This window comes from Schistocerca gregaria, chromosome 1 (assembly GCF_023897955.1).
Source record: "Schistocerca gregaria isolate iqSchGreg1 chromosome 1, iqSchGreg1.2, whole genome shotgun sequence".
Lineage (NCBI taxonomy): Eukaryota > Metazoa > Arthropoda > Insecta > Orthoptera > Acrididae > Schistocerca > Schistocerca gregaria.
The window spans coordinates 448,860,906-448,881,234 of NC_064920.1; the positions used below are offsets into that span (position 1 = coordinate 448,860,906).

Here is a 20,329-nt window from a genome sequence, read left to right on the forward strand (position 1 = left end):
ATGCAGATCTATGTCAAATCTGTCTTTGCCCAAAAGTGGAATGACATCTGGTGCACTACAGCTCTCAGCAATAAACTCTGCACAATCAAGGAGACTGCTGCGCTTGGGTGCTTCCTCCTTCTACTCCTATCGGAAGGAGGCCACTATTTTATGCCATCTATGCATTGGTCATACCAAGCCCACCCATTGTTTCCTCCTGTGTAACAAACCACCCCCTTAGTATGGTTGTGGAGCCAGACAGGCTGGATCCCACATATTGGAGGAATGTCCCCTACTTTTGACCCTTTGTGCTAAGTGTGGTCTTCCTTAATTTTAATAATAGCAGACAGTTCATGGATTGTTGAACTGGTCCTCAGTTTCCTCCATGAAAATGGTTATTTCCAGATATAAGGCTTTGCTTTACTCCTGGAGCAGGGACAGAGTAGTTGTGGTTGGGGCCTCTGTTCATGTTTTCTTGGTCTCTGACTCCTTAACCACTGCCCTGTGGAAAGAACACTTTTTTATCCAATTTTTAGATTTGTTCTAACGTTTTATGCCTTATACTATGTGTGTTCTAACTTCCTTGTTTTATAGTTTAATTTCCCTGACGACCTATCTACTTTTAATGGACCCTCTTTCTTCTGTGAGTAACTTTGAAGTCATGGGACTGATGACTTCGCCGTTTGGTCTCATAAACCCTCCCAATTAATCAGTCTCAAAATTTGGCAGGAAAAATATTAGAACTTGTCTGGAAAAGAGGGAAATATCAGGGAATTTCAATTGGGGAAACTTGTGGCAACCCTTCTAAAAGAAGGGATCAGTTGATAGGTACGTTGTGAGACATCAAGGGATCAACAGTTCAGTATTGGAAGGAAGTGTGGGGCAGTAAAAATTGTAGAGTGAGACAAAGAGATGGGTATAATAAGCATATTCAAAAGGATGCAGGTTGCAGCAGTTATACAGAGATGAAGAGGCTTGTACAGGATAGAGTAGCATGGAGAGCTCCATCAGAACCTGTATTTGGACTTAAGACTACAATTACTACAAGTTCTGAGAAGAACCATTTGTTTGCTTTTTGAGATACTTTGAATCTCTCTTATGCTCAGGGAATCACAAGGTTGTTTGACTGTGCCAGTAATTTATGGAGAACATTGGTTCACACACAATGATAGAAGAATACCAACACAATTGAAGAAACTACTATTGCAGTTACACAATTTAAAAATGTAATAGCTGTGTCCGTGTTGGAAACACATACAACCAACTAGAGAATGTGATCATGACACAAACTATACTGTGCAACACAGTTAAAGGGTTACATTTTCAAAACCCCTTATTTGTCTCCCACTGCAACGTAGGAATGTGAAATTTAACTCAAGGTGTCTACAGTCTTTCTCTTTAACGATGCAAAAGCAAGGCACTCTGTGACATCACCCTTGGGCTCGTTCACACTTCATACAGCAAGGCGTCGACACATGTGATAAAAGGCCTGAGCCCAGAAGTTCATATGAGGTGTAAAGTGAGTTAATGATGTCACTTTGGTACTGTATTTCACCATAATTCTGCCTAAGTACCACTGTGGACATGTCATTACACCCCTTCTTACACACATTTCACCCCTTCTTTTGATGCCTCTGCACTGGAGGTCAGTACCGCGATGCCCAGCTTTGAAATTGCGCCATTTTCTTTTGGGTAGGTGAGGTTAACATTTGAGACACATCGCTGTTCAGTATTGCCACACAAAGGCCTCAGGGTGGCATAAAGAGCTCCAATAAAACCACTCCTTCCCTTGAGCTGTTGTTCACCACACATTTTGCAGTTGAAAACCACAGTTAGAGTGCAACAGGACTTACACCTCTTCTAAAAGTATATTGTGGGCATGCCCCCCTGGCTATCAAGCCAGCATCTAGGAATCATTGATGGCTGTCTCCGTAGAAGTGCCCAACAGAGATACGTGGGTGGTGCCAAGGGTGTTGCTGAACTGTTGGGTCTTAGAGGGACCCTTTGCTGTTTTATTCCATCATTAGCTGCAGGGCCTGACATTGCCCTGTGCCTTGTTGAAACACATAGTAACATCTGTTATTACAATCTGCAATAAGTATCTCACTATGTTTTTGCTGAATTAATCTTCTATTGTTTCAGCTCACTTTTCACTATTTCAATTAGGGCTGTGTTTGAGCATGACTCAGATTGTTCAAAGAGTTTGTCACAGTTCGGGAAATCTCGGGTTTTGTTCGATCTTTTGATTGGCCCACAATCCACTGACCTTCGTTGGTTCTTTATACATGATCTGCCTTATCTTTTGTATGGATTTCAATAATAAAATAACTGTAGAATATGTCAAATGCAACAATCACAACTTATCAATAAATAGGACTTTGCAATCATGTTTCTGTCAAATTCTGGAGATTTCAGTTGTCCTGGAATAGAGTGATGTCTGTTGGTACTATCTCCAAGTTGGGTACCGATACTGTATTTTATTCTTGCAATATGAATTACAGTCAGTTTACCATAAAATGTTTTGTTTGCCAGGCATGTAATTTTTCATTAATTTTCTTCATTGTTTCATCTGCATTTAGAAATTTGAAGTAAATTGGTCAGTTACTTTTCCAGATGTTTGGTAATAATGTTTCCATTTGCCTTAATGTTCATTAGGGGGCCATGTAGAAATTTGAAGTACATCAGCCAAGATTTTTATACACTTTTTATAACCTTTCCCCTTTGTACATTACATGCATGTATGTTTAAAGTCAGATTACGAAATGTTATGTAGGTAGTGATCTTCCACTGAAGGTAAAGTGTGCAGCATTTCATCATTTTCCTTAGTCGTGTAACTTTTCTCATTCTTTACTATGTTCCAAATAAGTCTTGTTTTACTGCCAGAGAAGCTTGGTTTTTGAACCATGTCATCATCAGTATCCTTTGATGTTACGTAGAGCTTTGTCGTAGTCTTGCAGCTAATTCTAATTCGAAGGATTTAGGTTCTTTTATCCGCTTCCACAAATAAATTGCTTATGACAACAGGTATCGGAGTAGTGTATAACTGGGTTACAGAATATGTTAATATAGGTGTACCCTGAAAGATTAAACAAAAATCACCACTTACAAGGAGAGGTCCCCAGCACTGGGTTCATCTATTTGAAACAATGTTCACTGTAATGTAAAATCCAGGATGGAAAGTAACATTATTACAAGGAGGAGAGTTGCTACTTACCATATAGTGAAGATGCTGAGTCACAGATAGACACAACAAAAAGAAGAAAAATTAGTTAATTGTGAAAGTTTTGTTGTTGTGCCTATCTGTGACTCAGCATCTCCCCTATATGGTGAGCAGCAACTTTCTGTCTCATAATATTGTTACACTGTGTGTAGCCATTCACCATGGTGGGCCCTCATTTGCGAGTAATTGACAAAGAAAGAAAAATCAGAATTTTATGTAACGCTCAGTAGCTTTTTAAAAGTAGTATCAAACTGACGGGTTGTGGGGTGTAATGGATAGGGTAATGCTTCTTATGTTGACGGTCCTGTGTTCGAATCCAGTCATGTACTTTAAATTTTTTAATTTTCAATTTTTATTGAAATTACTTCAATCATAAATTTTATTCAATTATGTAGTCTTCCATTTCTGTTCCTTTGTTACATCATCTTAATCATCGTATCAACTTAGTCATTCGCTCTCCTTTTTCTTTGTGTCCTCCTTTTTCCATGGGAAATCTTTCGGCACATGATTTTTTTAAATTAATTCTCTGTATTAATTTATGTTTAATTTCTCTTGATTCATCATCCTATCCCTCATTTTGTTTGAATGAGATTTTAGTTATAATCCCTTTCTTCATTTAAATCTTTGTCTGCATATCTTGCCCATAGTGCAGCAGAAATTTGGGCGATGTGTTAAATGTTCATTTGGCACTTACCATCCAAAAAGAAATGCACATCTTGTAATGAAAAATGCATTTTTGACCCATCGCACAGTCAGTACAGATAGATTATTTAATCTTTTGTTTTTTATCCATGCATTGGCATTTTAAAAAGTGTAAATATTGTAATAGAGAAATATAATGAAATTCGTATTCACAAAAGTTCTGTTTGGGGAAATAAAGATATAAAGAAAAAAGAGAACAAATAAAAAAATCATAATATTATTAAAATTATGTGACAGAGGAATAGAAGTAAAAAAAAATACATTTAAACCAATTTAATTGAAGAAAATTATAATCAAAGTCATTTCAGTAATGATTTAAAAATTAAAAAAAAGTAAAGCACCTAATAAGAGTCAAGCCCATAACCTGCATGTGAAGGCCTTAACCTATCCATTACCCCATGCAAATAGTCTATACAATATTACTATTTTAATGCTGGTGAGTGTCATATAAAATTTCAAAACCCTTTTCTTTGGTTACCCACAAACAAGGGCCAATCAAGGTATATGCCTGCAGTTTGTGTTATCTAGGATTTTAACTGACATCGCCATGTAGATGGTTTCAAAAAATAACTTCCCCTGCTGGGGGCCTCTCCTTGTTAGTATTATGTTATTATCCTTGGAAATTGAGAAGTGTAATGCATGAAGTTATTTCATAAATAAAGCAAAATCAGTGAGTAGTAATGTTTTTGTATTTGTACTAGCTGAATACCAGCCATGTCTGTATGTATTTATTTCAGTCTTCTATTAGCCCATTTCCTCTTCCTCGTCATTCTCTGTCCTCTCACAGTCCATTGTCAGTCTCCTCCTCCTCCTCCTCCTCCTCCTCCTCCTCCTCCTCCTCTTCTTCTCTCTTTCCATCTTCTCCTCTCATCTATTTATCTTTATTCTTACTGTAACACAGGCGTGCGCGTGTGTTTTCCACATCTCCTCCTAAACCCATGATACTTTTCAACCACCTGTAGTAATTGACAGCATATTTAAACTCATCCCATTTTGATAGTGTATTCATAACAATGTTTGCCTTGCCTATCTCATAAGTGATACATTTATGTATGGCTCACATATTTTGATGTGTGGTTCACATACTTTGGTAGCAGTGATAATTGAAATGTTGCATAAAAGATTTGTTTTGATTTCATTAAAATGCATGTAAGATTAAATAAATAAATAAATATATATTTCTGTATGTATTTGTTTTCAGAGGCAAAGTCATAAGCGTTATGAGCGATTCAGTAATTTCTGTGTACTTTTGCGACTATGGTGATGTCTCAGTCCTCTCCCGTGAAAAGTTCAGACTGCTGGCAGATGAATTTAAGACTCTGCCACATCAAGCAATAAAGGCAAAATTATGTGGTTAGTATTTCAACAGGTTTCATGTTATTTGAACTGTATAACATGTAAAGTTATAAAATTATTATATTTGGTGCAGTAGGTGATCTTCATTGACTACGATGTATAGAAATGCGATTTCTCCTTTGATTTGTTGCTCATTTACCTTTTTTTTTTTTTTTTTTTTTTTTTTTTTTTTTTTTTTTTTTTTTTTTTTTTTTTTTTCCAGCTGTAAAACCAATTCATGGAGACTGGTCCGTGGAGGACTGTCTGTTGTTCCAGAGCTTGGTGGTGGAGAAACAGTTTCCATCTTTGGTTTTGGATACAGGTCCAGATATTGTAAATCCTCATGATACTGTTCTGGGGTTAAAGTTAATAGATACGTCAGGAGAAAAAGATTTTTGTATTGATGATTTGCTTGTAAATCAGAACCGTGCCGTACTTGTTTCCAAGGAGCATCTTTAAATATGCATTCCAATTTATGTCTATGTTGCTCAGAACTTGCATTAGGATGCAGTTAGTATTTATATCAGTGGTTGACATATAATACTTGAACTGCAGATTCTGACTGAAAATAATGTTGCTCACAAAACTTCCATTATTTATGTTTACTTGTTATGGTAAATATGGATTGTAATGAAGTGCGTAGTTATTTATTATTTCTGTAATGAGAATGTAAAACTTTATTTCCTGTTTAACCTGTTTTCAGTATATGTTATATGGTTATGACCAGTTTGTGTGGAATATATCATTTGACTTCGTGTTTCCATTTTTACTGAAATATTGAAGGTTGGAAGGAGTTTCAGAAAGATCAAAGCATTCTGTGTTTTGCTTGAATCTTTATTTCTTTATTAAACACTTTGTCATAACTGAATTTTGTCCTGTTTGCAAATCTTTTCCTTGTTTGGAATGTTAATTGTTTCAAAATGTTACATTTAAAACAAGTGAATAACTGGTCAAGTGTGAAATAAGAATTAAACCAGCTAAGTGTGGATGTACAAGTGAACAGTGAAAATTATGAATTATTGTGAAACAGAGCACATTAAACAACAGAAAGGTAAAGCTAGGGAAAAGTAACAAAATTAGATATGAGCCACCCATAATTTTAATGCAGCCGACATGTTACATTCCTTGTTGGGGGAAAAATAGAATTCAGTTAGTGCAAAGTAGAAATTGAAAACAGCAAATCCAGGGCATTGGTCACTACCAAGGATGACTAGAAGGCACCTTAACTGACATTATTTTCATGTGTTTATCATTATCACACACAACCTATTTCATAAATACATTTATTTATTTATTTTAATTGCTCGATTTCTGTCGTTTATGGAACAACGAACCAATATTTTATATTGAGTTGGCTGCCGCATATCTCCTAGTTATAGTATCAGATGTAAGACATTAAAATGCTCCAGCTATACAGCACATTAAAACTTTTATCAATTTGGGTCTTCCATATAAGTACCAAATAGCGAAATTTTATTAACGTGGAACTTTCTTCAGTTTGTATGGGAGAAGCTAATGGCAAACTGAAGCTTTTGACTGAGTCCATAAGGTTTACTAGGATTGTTAAATTGGTAGTACATATATCCTTCTTCTTCTTCTTCTTCTTCTTCTTCTTATCCCCCCCCCCCCCCCCCCCCCACATGGAATCCTTTATACTGTGGAACTGACAGAACGGCTTACTAATTAGGAATTTCTCTTTCCACCAGTAGCACACTGCTGTTGTCCTGCTTACTTTCAGGCTCTTCGTTGTTCCGTTTATTTAAGGTTGTCTTCTATTCATTCACTCAAATCTCTATTCTACTTGTGAATGCTCTTGGGAAATACTGAGGCATGCTTTGCCTTTATAGTAGCTAGAAAATTTATACTCATTTTGATTTTAGCTCGTGGAAAAATAATTATTTTGTAAATCCCAATTTTATTTTGTTTATGTGGATTGTCCAGGAAAACATTACTGTTTCTTGAGAACCTGATCGTGATTTACACTTATTGTGAGTCAAAAACATTTTATATTTCCTTGACTTTTTATCTTTCATTTGTGAATTATATTTCTACTGTGTTTTATTTGAGTCATATGAGCTGTTAAACAATTGTTTTCTGTCTCTAGGTAATGAAATGTGATATTTTGTATTTACTTGTACCAAAGTATTAGATATTCGTAAAATGTAGGTTAAAATGAGATTTAACGTTTGCTGCAATTTGTACTTTATGTACCAATAGACATTCTGTGAATGGAGAATTCACGGAAGGAACAAAAATAAACACACAAGAGATACAATATGTAGTAAAAATTCTGTATGGTTTAGCAGTTACCTTGCCGGTTTTCTATTATTGTAAGATTCCCCCACATACGAACGATATTGTCATTTACGTAGCTCTCCTAATTTGGATTGCATTTTCAAAGCATTTTGAGTGGCAGTATAATGTTGATATGTTGGTCGTAGGACAAGACTTGTAAGCCAAATCTGTTACCAAGTCTTGCTTTTACAATATGGAAAAATAAAATGTGTAGTTGAGTAGTGGTTTGAATAATGTTGCATATTTCTGATTCTGTACTAACACCACTCAGAACAGATGATCAGTGATGTGGAAGCTAAACTGGAGTCGATCAGGTTTCAGCAAATGTAACCCTCTTACAGAGAGATTTTTTAAAACAGGATAGGTTTATACAGTTCTTTCGTAAGTGTAAGTTGTAGCTTTGAATAAATGAACATCGAAGTATGTAGACAGGGTTGAGGGAGAACATTGCTTTTTAATTATGTCTTCATTAAAAAATGTTCTTTGTCATGTGTATGTTGGTGTCCATCTATACAATTTTTAGTCTTATGGACATCTTCAGTCTTCTGCCTGCGGGGGCTGTTCCTGTTAAACAAATGCTTGCCATTTTGTTTCATATATTGCATTTTTTACGAGAACTTCTACATAAAGTATATTTATGTGTTCATCAAAAGTAACATAATGAATATCATATTTATTATGTTGTTCATGGACCTATGCTAGTGAATGTTTTGAAATTTTTGTATTCCACTATACTATTTATTTTTGTTAATTAGAGATACTTATCATTGACTACCATTGATTGTTCCTAAGTGCAAGGGTGTTCTGTTAAGCTTTATATTATTATTATTATGTATTGGAAATGTAACTTTTAAGTTCTGTGTTAGCTGTTTGCCTTCATATCTTTTAGCATATGTTGGGTAACATTTTTTTGTAGCTTTAAGATACTATTTTTAAATAAAGTATATTGTTGACATACATATTTTTACATATTTTATTTTCTGAAGCCAATTGCGTCACACATATTATTGTTTTTAGTATACATTTATCATTGTGCCATCTTTGATGAAGATCGAGGTGAACTTAAAACGTGTGGTTTTACAGTAACTGCACAAAATAATATAGTGTACCATTCATTTTTATCTGACACTCCAGAATCAATTCAAGCTCAAGCAATCAGTTTTTCTTGCTGTTGTCTTTTTAATTAAAAAATAAATAAATGAATTTGGTTCCCATACAAATTTTCAGGTGCAATCAAGTTATAACATTTCCATTTTTCCCCCCTCTAAATCTAATTGCACGAAAACTTGTCACTTCTTGACATAATCTCCCTGCAGCTATACAAATTTTTCAGGTTGATACCATAACTCCATGGCCATTGCGAATACTTCTTTAGGGGTCTGGGGTAACGACTGGAAAATTGAGTCCCTGTCTCGTCCATTGTCACAATAAATAAAAAGGAAGTCCCATTCATGCTGCCCTAAAGCATCAACTTTGCCTGCAACATACCGTGTGCACGAACTTGTGAACATCGATCAGCAGTCATGGCACCCACCTGGAGAACACTTTTTGCCATTTTAAGTGTCAAAAACAGTCCTCACTCTAGCTACTGCTGCTAGATTTCTGTATGTGTTTGAAACTGCCATCTCTGTCACACATTCATGAGTGCTTGCACGTTTAAAAACAAATTGCATCTTTCTATCTTTCTCCAGCACTCAGGAAAAATAAAAGTCAAGTGTTAAAACTTGAGTACATTTCATACTCACTCAGATTACATAATAGCCATTTATTGCATTCCCAACCCTTTTCTACCTGCTCTGTCAATGCACTTAAACATTCATCTTAAATTTTTTTATTTGAAAACTGTGGTTCAACCTCATGCAGCTGTTTATCTCATGACACATGGAATATTACATTTCAAGACATGTATGTGTCGATGTATTCCCCACACTGAATTGCACATAAAATGTAATTTCTCTCAAGAATGAGCAACACTGACTAATCTGTAGATATCACCATGTTGCATTTTCTGATCCACCTAAAGTTTCCTTAAGAATTACAAGGAAGAAGAGCCCAGACAGTGCCTCTGTTTAAATACTCCAATTACTCATAAAAAATTGTTTGTTTAATTAGTCTTCATTTGTAGGCAAGAAAATTTGCTGGGGCTAGGACTATAGTTTACTGTGTTCAAGAGTTATCAGTGGTGAGTACAACGTAATACACACATTGTGAAGAATAAGGATAGTATGCATTAGGGCTCCAGTAAATGTGGAGGGGACATACAGAGAAATAAGCAGACATTAGTCCTTATTAGAGCTTCCAGAATTTCTCCCTCGTGCTTCTTTTTTGTGTAATTGCTGTGCAGCAGATTAAATTGGCACAGGGAATACTGCATGGAATGTAACAGATAATTGTTTCCTCTAAGCATGGCCAGGTCCCAACGTTCATTAAAATTGTAACTAATCAATAATTATTTGGCTAATCATTTTTTTCCTTATGAGCAATAGACCCTTGTTTATTAAGATTTTCGCTCTAGTAAAACTGTACCACATCCTAATCTGCTTGAATACCTACATGAGAAAAGAATTAACTTTGTAATATTGTAACCTTTTTTTCCAGTACTGCTCCTATCTTTCTTTTGACCATGTATTACCTTTTATCTCCTTTTTACTTTTTTCTGAAAGCTATGGACATTATTTATCTTTTGTCTTAATGGTGTACCACCAGTACACGTCTATAGTTCGGCTGCAATGAAGCACTATCCAGCTGCATTGTTCATAAGTTATTTCCTAATTTGACTAACTTTTATCGCTTACAGTGGTAGTTGGTACATCCACTCCCTATTATAGTCATATACTACTTCGGTGGATGATAATCGAGTAGATTCTTAGAGTATTCTGTCTGGAGAGAGTAGTCTTTCTAGTTATTAATCATTTTGTCGCCTGTACCTCTGAAGTCAAGGCTTGCAGTTTTGGTTTATTGTCAGATAATTATGATATTGGCACAGTTCTATATGAGCTTTTGTAATGTGCAGATGCAATCAGTTTTATGTTGTATGTGACCCTTTGGGTTTAATTTCGCAAATGGAGGCATAAAAAAATGACTTGAGTGTAACTCCAAATCTAAACTGAACAATTGTCTGAAACAACTAAAACTGAAAAAAAGAAGAAAAAGAACAAAAATATAGGTTTTTATGTAAGATAATGAATGCAATACGTATAAGAGCTTCCTTGTTGTTTTATTGTTATCTGATAAAGTTACAATTAAACGTGCCTGTAAAAGATGTAAAGTTTAAGTTGTAAACAGGAAGAAATGTCATTACCATAATTTGTGTTGTGAAATTTAATTTTGGCCCTTCATTGCTGTGAAGTAGTAGTCTTTCTGACTTTAATATTGTTTAATTACACAGTAGTTCAAAGTTTATTTTCATAAGACTGGTTAAAACAAATTGTGTAAAAATGAATAAATTAAATGAATTGTTACAATCAGAATGCAATTAATCATTTAATTTTTGTCTTTGAAGTTCCATAAGTTACTGTGATCTAGCTTCTTAGTAACAGATAAAAACTGTGTGTGTGTGTGTGTGTGTGTGTGTGTGTGTGTGTGTGTGTGTGTGTGAGTGAGAGAGAGAGAGAGAGAGAGAGAGAGAGAGAGAGAGAGAGAGTATCAAATTTGAAGCCTAACAAGGAGATACCTCCAGTGGTGGGATCAACTTTTTGAATCAACTGTATGGTGATGTAGGTTAAGGTTCCGGGTATCAAACTCTGCACCCATTCTCCCAGGTGAGCCCTTCCTTGCAAGAAAATGATGAGGGAAAAACAGTATTTCACTTGGCACTCAATAGTTTTAAAACATACGGTACTGTAGACTGGTTGCTTAGCGTGATGCCTAAGGTGAGGGCCTCACATGCAGGTTACTGCTTTGAATCTTGTCAGGTGCTTAAAATCTTGATCAATATTCTGATTAAATTAGTTGGTTGAAATGTAATGTTTTAATTTGTATTCATTTGTCACAGCATTGTAATCAGCATATGAACTTTTTCATGTGATCTCATTTTTTATTTATATCATTATTTATCCATTTGGGATTTTTGTGAATGTGAATTTCATTATATTTATCTACTGTAATACACTCCTGGAAATGGAAAAAAGAACACATTGACACCGGTGTGTCAGACCCACCATACTTGCTCCAGACACTGCGAGAGGGCTGTACAAGCAATGATCACACGCACGGCACAGCGGACACACCAGGAACCGCGGTGTTGGCCGTCGAATGGCGCTAGCTGCGCAGCATTTGTGCACCGCCGCCGTCAGTGTCAGCCAGTTTGCTGTGGCATACGGAGCTCCATCGCAGTCTTTAACACTGGTAGCATGCCGCGACAGCGTGGACGTGAACCGTATGTGCAGTTGACGGACTTTGAGCGAGGGCGTATAGTGGGCATGCGGGAGGCCGAGTAGACGTACCGCCGAATTGCTCAACACGTGGGGCGTGAGGTCTCCACAGTACATCGATGTTGTCGCCAGTGGTCGGCGGAAGGTGCACGTGCCCGTCGACCTGGGACCGGACCGCAGTGACGCACGGATGCACGCCAAGACCGTAGGATCCTACGCAGTGCCGTAGGGGACCGCACTGCCACTTCCCAGCAAATTAGGGACACTGTTGCTCCTGGGGTATCGGCGAGGACCATTCGCAATCGTCTCCATGAAGCTGGGCTACGGTCCTGCACACCGTTAGGCCGTCTTCCGCTCACGCCCCAACATCATGCAGTCCTCCTCCAGTCGTCTTCAGCGATGAGAGTCGCTTCTGCCTTGGTGCCAATGATGGTCGTATGCGTGTTTGGCGCCGTGCAGGTGAGCGCCACAATCAGGACTGCATACGACAGAGGCACACAGGGCCAACACCCGGCATCATGGTGTGGGGAGCGATCTCCTACACTGGCCGTACACCTCTGGTGATCGTCGAGGGGACACTGAATAGTGCACGGTACATCCAAACCGTCATCGAACCCATCGTTCTACCATTCCTAGACCGGCAAGGGAACTTGCTGTTCCAACAGGACAATGCACGTCCGCATGTATATCGTGCCACCCAACGTGCTCTAGAAGGTGTAAGTCAACTACCCTGGCCAGCAAGATCTCCGGATCTGTCCCCCATTGAGCATGTTTGGGACTGGATGAAGCGTCGTCTCACGCGGTCTGCACGTCCAGCACGAACGCTGGTCCAACTGAGGTGCCAGGTGGAAATGGCATGGCAAGCCGTTCCACAGGACTATATCCAGCATCTCTACGATCGTCTCCATGGGAGAATAGCAGGCTGCATTGCTGCGAAAGGTGGATATACACTGTACTAGTGCCGACATTGTGCATGCTCTGTTGCCTGTGTCTATGTGCCTATGGTTCTGTCAGTGTGATCATGTGATGTATGTGACCCCAGGAATGTGTCAATAAAGTTTCCCCTTCCTGGGACAATGAATTCACGGTGTTCTTATTTCAATTTCCAGGAGTGTATTTAACCATTTGAAAATGCTGATCTACCAGTTAAAAAACAAATGTGAAATCTGTATTGACTATGCAGTGGTGTCAAAAATGTAGTTTTTTGTCATGAAATGATAATGATTTTTGAATGATAATTGTCAAACGAACATTTAAAATATAAATTCCTGTTGCAATAGGGATGCACTCACATGGATGAAGATTTAAATGAAAGAAGGTATTATATGTAAGAAGAAATTCGAATAAAATGAGGAATAGAAATAATAACGCAGTAATGTGGACAAAAATACAGGATGGCAAAATGAAGGAAATTAAATTGAAATTAATACATTAAATTAATTAAAATACTGTGACCAATAATTCCAAGTGGAAAAAGAGTAACTTGAACAAAAGTGAGAGCAAATGGAAAAGGTGATATGATGATTAAAATGATACAAAGTAAAAGAAATAATTAAAAAAAAATCTAAACCAGCTGATTGAATAAAAATAATGATCAAAGTAATTTCGATGAAGCTTTAAAATAAAAAAGATTACTGCACCTAACAAGATTTGAACCCTCAAGCTTCTGCCGTGAGGCCCTCATTTTGTCATCCAGTTATTACAACACCACTGTTTTAAAGCTATTGAGCACAACACAAAATTTTGAAATACATTTTTCATTGATTACTCGCAAAGAGGGGCTTATCAAGGTGAATGGCTGCAGGTTGTGATCAGGGATCTTAAGCAATCACTCTATAGATGGTTTCAAAAAGTCAAACCCAGTGCTGGGGAGCTCTGCTTGTAAGATACGTACAAAGAAATGAAGTGACATCTAGTAGAGACATGAAAGTGAAAATCCTGAGAGTGAGTCCTGAAGAAAACAACTTTGCATCAGGTGGTATTAACACATTCACTATAATTTGTTAAAATTACGAACTACTTCGGTTGGAAAGACCACATAGATAATATTGTGGGGAAGGCGAGTCAAAGGTTATGTTTCATTGGCAAGACACTTAGAAGATGCAACAAGTCCACTAAAGAGACAGCTTACACTACACTCGTTTGTCCTCTGTTAGAATATTGCTGCGTGGTATGGGATATTTACCAGGTGGGATTGACGGAGGACATCGAAAGGGTGCAAAAAAGGGCAGCTCGTTTTGTATAGGGGAGAGTGTGTGGCAGATATGATACGCGAGTTGGGATGGAAGTCAATAAAGCAAAGACGTTCTACGTCGCGGCGAGATCTATTTAAGAAATTTCAGTCACCAACTTTCTCTTCCGAATGCGAAAATATTTTGTTGAGCCCAACCTATATAGATAGGAATGATCATCAAAATAAAATAAGAGAAATCAGAGCTCAAACAGAAAGGTTTAGGTGTTCGTTTTTCCTGCGCGCTGTTAGGGAGTGGAATAGTAGAGAGCTAGTATGATTGTGGTTCGATGAACCCTCTGCCAAGCACTTAAATGTGAATTGCAGAGTAGTCATGTAGATGTAGATGTAGAATTTGCATTTTTGTTTGAAGTTCTGGTTGCCAGTGGCAATCGATGCAATATGGTGCTCTAAGCAGAGATCAGAGGTTTCTTACAAAGTATTGAGGCTATAAGTAGAGAATGAAACGGCTGTGTGATTGGATAACATTCCAGTAGCACTGGTGCTGTACTGTAAGTATATTTATATGTAACTTACATATGAGGAGAGAGATTTATTTAGTATTATGAATCTGGAAAGAAACAGATGAAAGCCGTATCATTTAATTTTATTATGGAAAGGATAGTTTCTACTCACCATATAGTGTAGATGCTGAGTTGCAGATAGGCACAACAAAAGAGATTGTCAGAAAGTGAGCATTTGTCTCACTAGCCCTTCATAGGAAATAGACCCCCTCCCTCCCTCCCTCCCTCCCTCCCTCCCCTCACTCACTCACTCACTCACTCACTGAGAGAGAGAGAGAGAGAGAGAGAGAGAGAGAGAGAGACCAAAGTCTCTGGCTGTTGGGGCCAGACTCTGAGCAGCAGCTCATTATGGGAGAAGCAACTGGGTGGTAGGGGTAAGGAAGAGGGTGGGGACAGGAGAGCAGAGGAGGGATAGAGGACAGTAAAGGGCTTCTTGTGGGATTTTAAAGGGTTGAGGTGGGGAGAGAGAAGGGCAGCTAACTGTGGTCGGGAGATTAGACAGAGAGCAAGGGAGGGAGGGCAGGAGGAGGGGTAGCAAAAAATAAGTAAGAAGACTGTGGGTGCTTTTGCGGAATAGAGGGCTGTATAGTGCTGGAATGGGGACAGGGAAAAGGCTGGATGAGTAAGGACAATGACTAACAAAGCTTGGGGCCAGGAGGGTTACATGAGTGTAGAATATATTGCAGGGAGAGTCCTCGCATGTGCAGTTCAAAAAAACTGTTGTTGGTGGGAAGAATCCAGATGGCACAGCCTGTGAAGCAGTCATTGAAATGAACAACATAGTTTTGGGCGGCGTGCTCACAGCTTGTTGGTTGATATGCCCCGTATAATGCTGCACAGTGGTTGAAGCTTAGCCTGTAGATCACGTGACTAGTTTCACATGTAGCCCTGCCTGTTTGTGACTGGACTGGAGTAGATGGTGGCGGGAGGACGTATGGGTCAGGTCTTGCATCTAGGTCTATTACAGGGATATGAGTCATGAGGCAAGGGGTTGGGAGCAGGGGTTGTGTAGGGATGGACGAGGGTATTTTATAGGTTTGGTGGGTGGCTGAATACTGCTCTGGGATGAGCAGGATGGATAGTGGGTAGGACATTCCTCATTTCAGAACATGAAGAGAGGTAGTTCGACTACCTTTCGTTGTGCCCCACTTCACAAACAGGCCTTATTTCTAATGTCTACTCATTGTTCAAATGTGTGGCAGATTCAGGTGAGCTGGTCTGTGATGCTTGTTCATTAACTGAGCTTTTAAGGGAGATGATGTACAACAGATTGCATCTGACACAGAAATAAACCATCTACCAATTTTTTGGCGATATGTCTAACTATTTGCCAATGACCTGGTCATTAAACACTGTCAGGATCTGTTAAAATGACAGTATGATGTATTTAAACTTAATTTATTGCTCCCCAGCAATGAATGTTCCTAACTAAGTTTTCCACACCAATGCTTTTCTAATTCACACTGATAGTGTGTCATTTAGGAGGAGTCCGAATTTAATTGATCTTGATTCTTTCATCGATACTATTTTCAACTTTTACCACAGTCTCCTATAGGCCTTAAAGGTCTAAGCTAACATTCACTACTTCTAGTAAAAATTTATATATAAAATTATTAATTAATAACTGCTCAACTTCTTAAGACAGTTCTCTTCAACACAATCTTTATCTTTTACTGCAACCAATCTCTATCTTTGCAATCCAATCAACGTTTCTAACTCGAGACATGTATCTACTTGTATGCCTGCTTGTTATGTTGGATTGGAACAATGGTAGTGTGTCTCAAGAAACTGTTGGAAAATGCATGTAATGTACCAAAGGTTCGAGAACATCAGACTCACAGGCTACTTGGATGCAAATTTTGGAAGAGATATCCCCTGTAACTGACAAAGAAAAATTTGTCTCTCTGAGTACGGTAAAAACGGTGACTTTTTCCACTTGGCACTAAACATTTACACAAATGAGTGTTAATTAATCACTCTTGAGACCTTCTTTCATTCATCCATCCTTACACTCAAAAATAATCAACATAAAACATTATTATTTTGTTTGTGAACAGATACATTAATTATGTGTTGGGCTTGAAAAGAATGCCATCATTGGTACGGACGTATGTTTGTACACTCATGAAAAGAAAGGTAATGAAATGAAACGAAACTCACTTAAATACAGTCAGCTAAATATCCAAACTATTCCTAAATATATTCACACCAAACAATAAATTGTTCCATTGTATTTCTGGTTCTAAAATTTTCTCCTCTGTCCTCCAACCCCCATCCCACCCATTTACAAGGAAAAATTAAAGCATCAGCCCCCCCCCCCCCCCCCCCACCAACGTATTTTACTAATAAAAGTAGCCATTTTGTAATTTCTTTGACTTATTTTCTGTTGTACAAAAATATTTTCATTTATTTGAAAACTGTGAAATGAACAATATTTACATGTCAGGAAATAAGAATTACAACAACATTAAACATTTAATACGTTTTCATTGTAATCGATGAGCTTGTTTTTTAGAAGACATGATGTAATAGCAGAACCAGCCATTCGGAGGTCTTTGCTTACATTTAGCTTTGAACAGTAGTTCGACTACATAGCAGCCAAAGCTGAATTGCCAGTGTTACACAAATATGCTGTTGTGAAAGGGATAGAATCTCCATTGCATTTTGGCTCAGTGTTGAGAATTCCTTGGTAATACGTATCCAGAACTTCAACAAAAACGCTGCATTAAATTTGCTCTTCAGTAAAGTATCACAAGCAAAATCAGTAAGTTGTTATTGCTCTTTTTATATTTAGACATGATGGTCCAGGAGAATTATTGAACGGAATTTTAATCAAACTACATGTGTCTTTTCAAAGTAAACTTTTAGTATTGCAAGATGAACAAGACAGGCTTTTATCTTCATTGGAAGTATCAGATTAGCTGTGTCCACTAACAGCGACACCGAGTAGGGAACACACCTAGCATGTCCTTTCCTTTTCAGTTTTGTAAGAGCACTATTTTTTATGAGCCCCTTCACTTATTCATTCCAAAATGATACAGTTGTCTGATGATTTTGTAGAAGTGAATTATTAAGAATATTTGGTTTCTCGAAAATGTCAGTGAAGTAAACCATTTTCAGTAGAAACGGTTGCTGAACAGTCTGCCAGAGACTGATTAATCTCATTTAAGAAACAAAAACTACCTCATTTCTTGGTCCTCAGTTCAGACATTCTTTTTAATACTTTCCTCTTGACAACCACCGAGTATTGCTAAAGAAAGAGCAGTTGAGTGTGTTCAGCACCCATCTCCTTTCATAGCACTTTATAAAGTCTGGAATTTATAGGTTTTGCCTTAATAATATTAACCATTTCTATAACCATTTGTAGCTCTTCATGAAATAGTAGGCTAATTTCTTTAACGGCCAGAGCCTCCCTATGTATTATTCAGTGTGTGTATACGGCATCAGGAGCTGCACCTTCAACTTTTGCTTTCAATCCTCCATTAATTCCAGACACTGAGTGAGCTTCATCTGTGTATACTCCAGTGCACCGATTCCGTGGTATCCAGTTTTGATTTAAAAAAGATATTGACCATCTGAAAAAGGCTTTGAGCTGTGTAGCTGTTTTGATTATCGACTGAAAGGAAAGCATTTCCTCTTGAATGTTAAACTTATCAATGAAACATACATAAGCAATCAATGAGTGTCTATATGAATATCAGTTGTTTTGTCCACTTGAAATGCAAAGCAATTGTTACACAATTTATTGATTAACTGTGCAAATTAATTGTGATAAATGTCTAAAATTCTTCTCTGGACTGCATCGTGCTCTACAACCATTGATCAAATGAGTCACCAAACACTGTTTATACTACATCAATTATTGCTGATAAAACCAGTTTTTACAAATGCGTGTGGTTTCTTGCATTCAGGAATCCTATGCGAAATCTGGTAAGATGCTAAAAGACCTTTTAGCAAATTTCTTCTGGGTAGACAATAGAAGAGCTACTTCCCTGACAGAAAATTCTTTTGGTTTTCCCATTAATTCAGGATATTTGGTTTCAAGCTATCTCTCTAACTTCTTAGGCTCCATACTATCAGCTTCTAAAATGGTTAAACAAGTTATACACTGTGAATGTTCTTCGTGAATGACTAGTTTTTGTGAAGCCTAACAATAAATATTTCTCATCGTACCTTCTCATTTTTGTCTTTGGAGTATCTCCCTCCCCTCCACCAGTTGATGGACCACTGCTGTCTTTGTGTCTGGCACACAATTGGCAACAATTCGCAGATGACACCGACATTATAATCTGTTACTATCACTGTTATTAAGCAGTAGCAATCCATTTTTGTTGTACATTACTTTGTTAAGAAGAGAAGAGAAAAAGATGTGTGTGCCCAATAGAAAGAAGATGTTAAAAAGACAAAATCTTATTAAAAAATAACATTAATTTGAAAAATAACTGCACCTTATTAAGCCCTGCCCTTTGTTTGTATTCACCACACTCTCACACTCAAAGTTCTTGTAGTTCATGTTACATTGGTATTTGGAGCACTGGAAGTAGTGCTCAATGCCCTTCCCTCTCATGCTGGACCTGCAGTGGCTGTAGACTCTTAGGCTTGCCCACTGTGTTGACATCAGGTGGCAGCACTGTCTCAATTAGAGCCTGTAGTAATCTCATGGTATGGCAAGTTTTCGCCTGGGCATCCTTGCGTGTACGGCCTTGTCGGTAGTTTTATATGGCCTTGTTGGTAGTTACATATATATTATAAATGAATGGGCACAGCCCACCTTCATTAATGAACTTGGTGAGCTGCAGTAGTGAGTGCTTAGGGCAAGTATTCAGCTACTGTGAGATCTTCGTTTATGGCTATGGCTAGGGTGTATGGTCACACAGCCCCTGCCATGTATACTGCAATGCCGTTTGCGAACTTATGTTGTTGGTGAATGAAGGAGGTGGCTTTGCTGTTTGCAGGAATGTTGCTTGTTTTCAGAGAAACAAGTGTGGTCCCTTGTTGCTTTGTTATGTTTGCTGGTCTGCCCTCGTGAGCATCTTGTGCACACGGCATTGGTATGCACCTCCACCAAGTCTCCACAAAACAATCATGCCATTCACCCAATGGCATGCATTGTGTTGGAGAACCATCTTTTTAGCTCCATATGTCACTTTTGTGCATGTCTTGCAGAGCAGCTCTCCCCAGTGATTGTTTCACACCTGAATACAACAGTAAAACTCCATAGTGTGTGGCTATTACTTCACCCCATTGTCCATGTGCATGCCATTTACATAACTTACTCATACCATATTGTTATGCAATGTTGAAAAAAGATAATATACATTCACTGGCCCATCTAATCACTATGTAATTATATGATATATTCTTCTGACCACAAAAGCACATAGTTGTTACACTGGCTTAACTACTACTGCCTGGTGTACGCATTTACTCACAGTCTATTAAAAACAAAGATTCCAAGACTTACCAAGCGGGAAAGCGCCGGCAGACAGGCACATGAACAAAACACACAAACACACACACAGAATTACGAGCTTTCGCAACTGGCAGTTGCTTCGTCAGGAAAGAGGGAAGGAGAGGGAAAAATGAAAGGATGTGGGTTTTAAGGGAGAGGGTAAGGAGTCATTCCAATCCCGGGAGCGGAAAGACTTCCCTTAGGGGAAAAAAAGGACAG

General features: G+C 37.9%; 1 protein-coding gene across 3 annotated transcripts in view; it reads left to right on the top strand.

The window, feature by feature from the left end:
- LOC126352187 (tudor domain-containing protein 7-like) overlaps positions 1–11,001 on the top strand; it is a 203,383-nt gene extending 192,382 nt beyond the window's left edge. For all 3 annotated transcript variants that reach the window (XM_050002669.1, XM_050002668.1, XM_050002667.1), the window contains 2 exons: positions 5,103–5,254; positions 5,460–11,001. In XM_050002669.1, coding sequence (XP_049858626.1) covers positions 5,103–5,254; positions 5,460–5,695 — 388 coding nt within the window. In that variant the 3' untranslated portion in view covers positions 5,696–11,001. The remainder of the gene's footprint in view (positions 1–5,102; positions 5,255–5,459) is intronic.
- Positions 11,002–20,329: the final 9,328 nt, after the last annotated feature.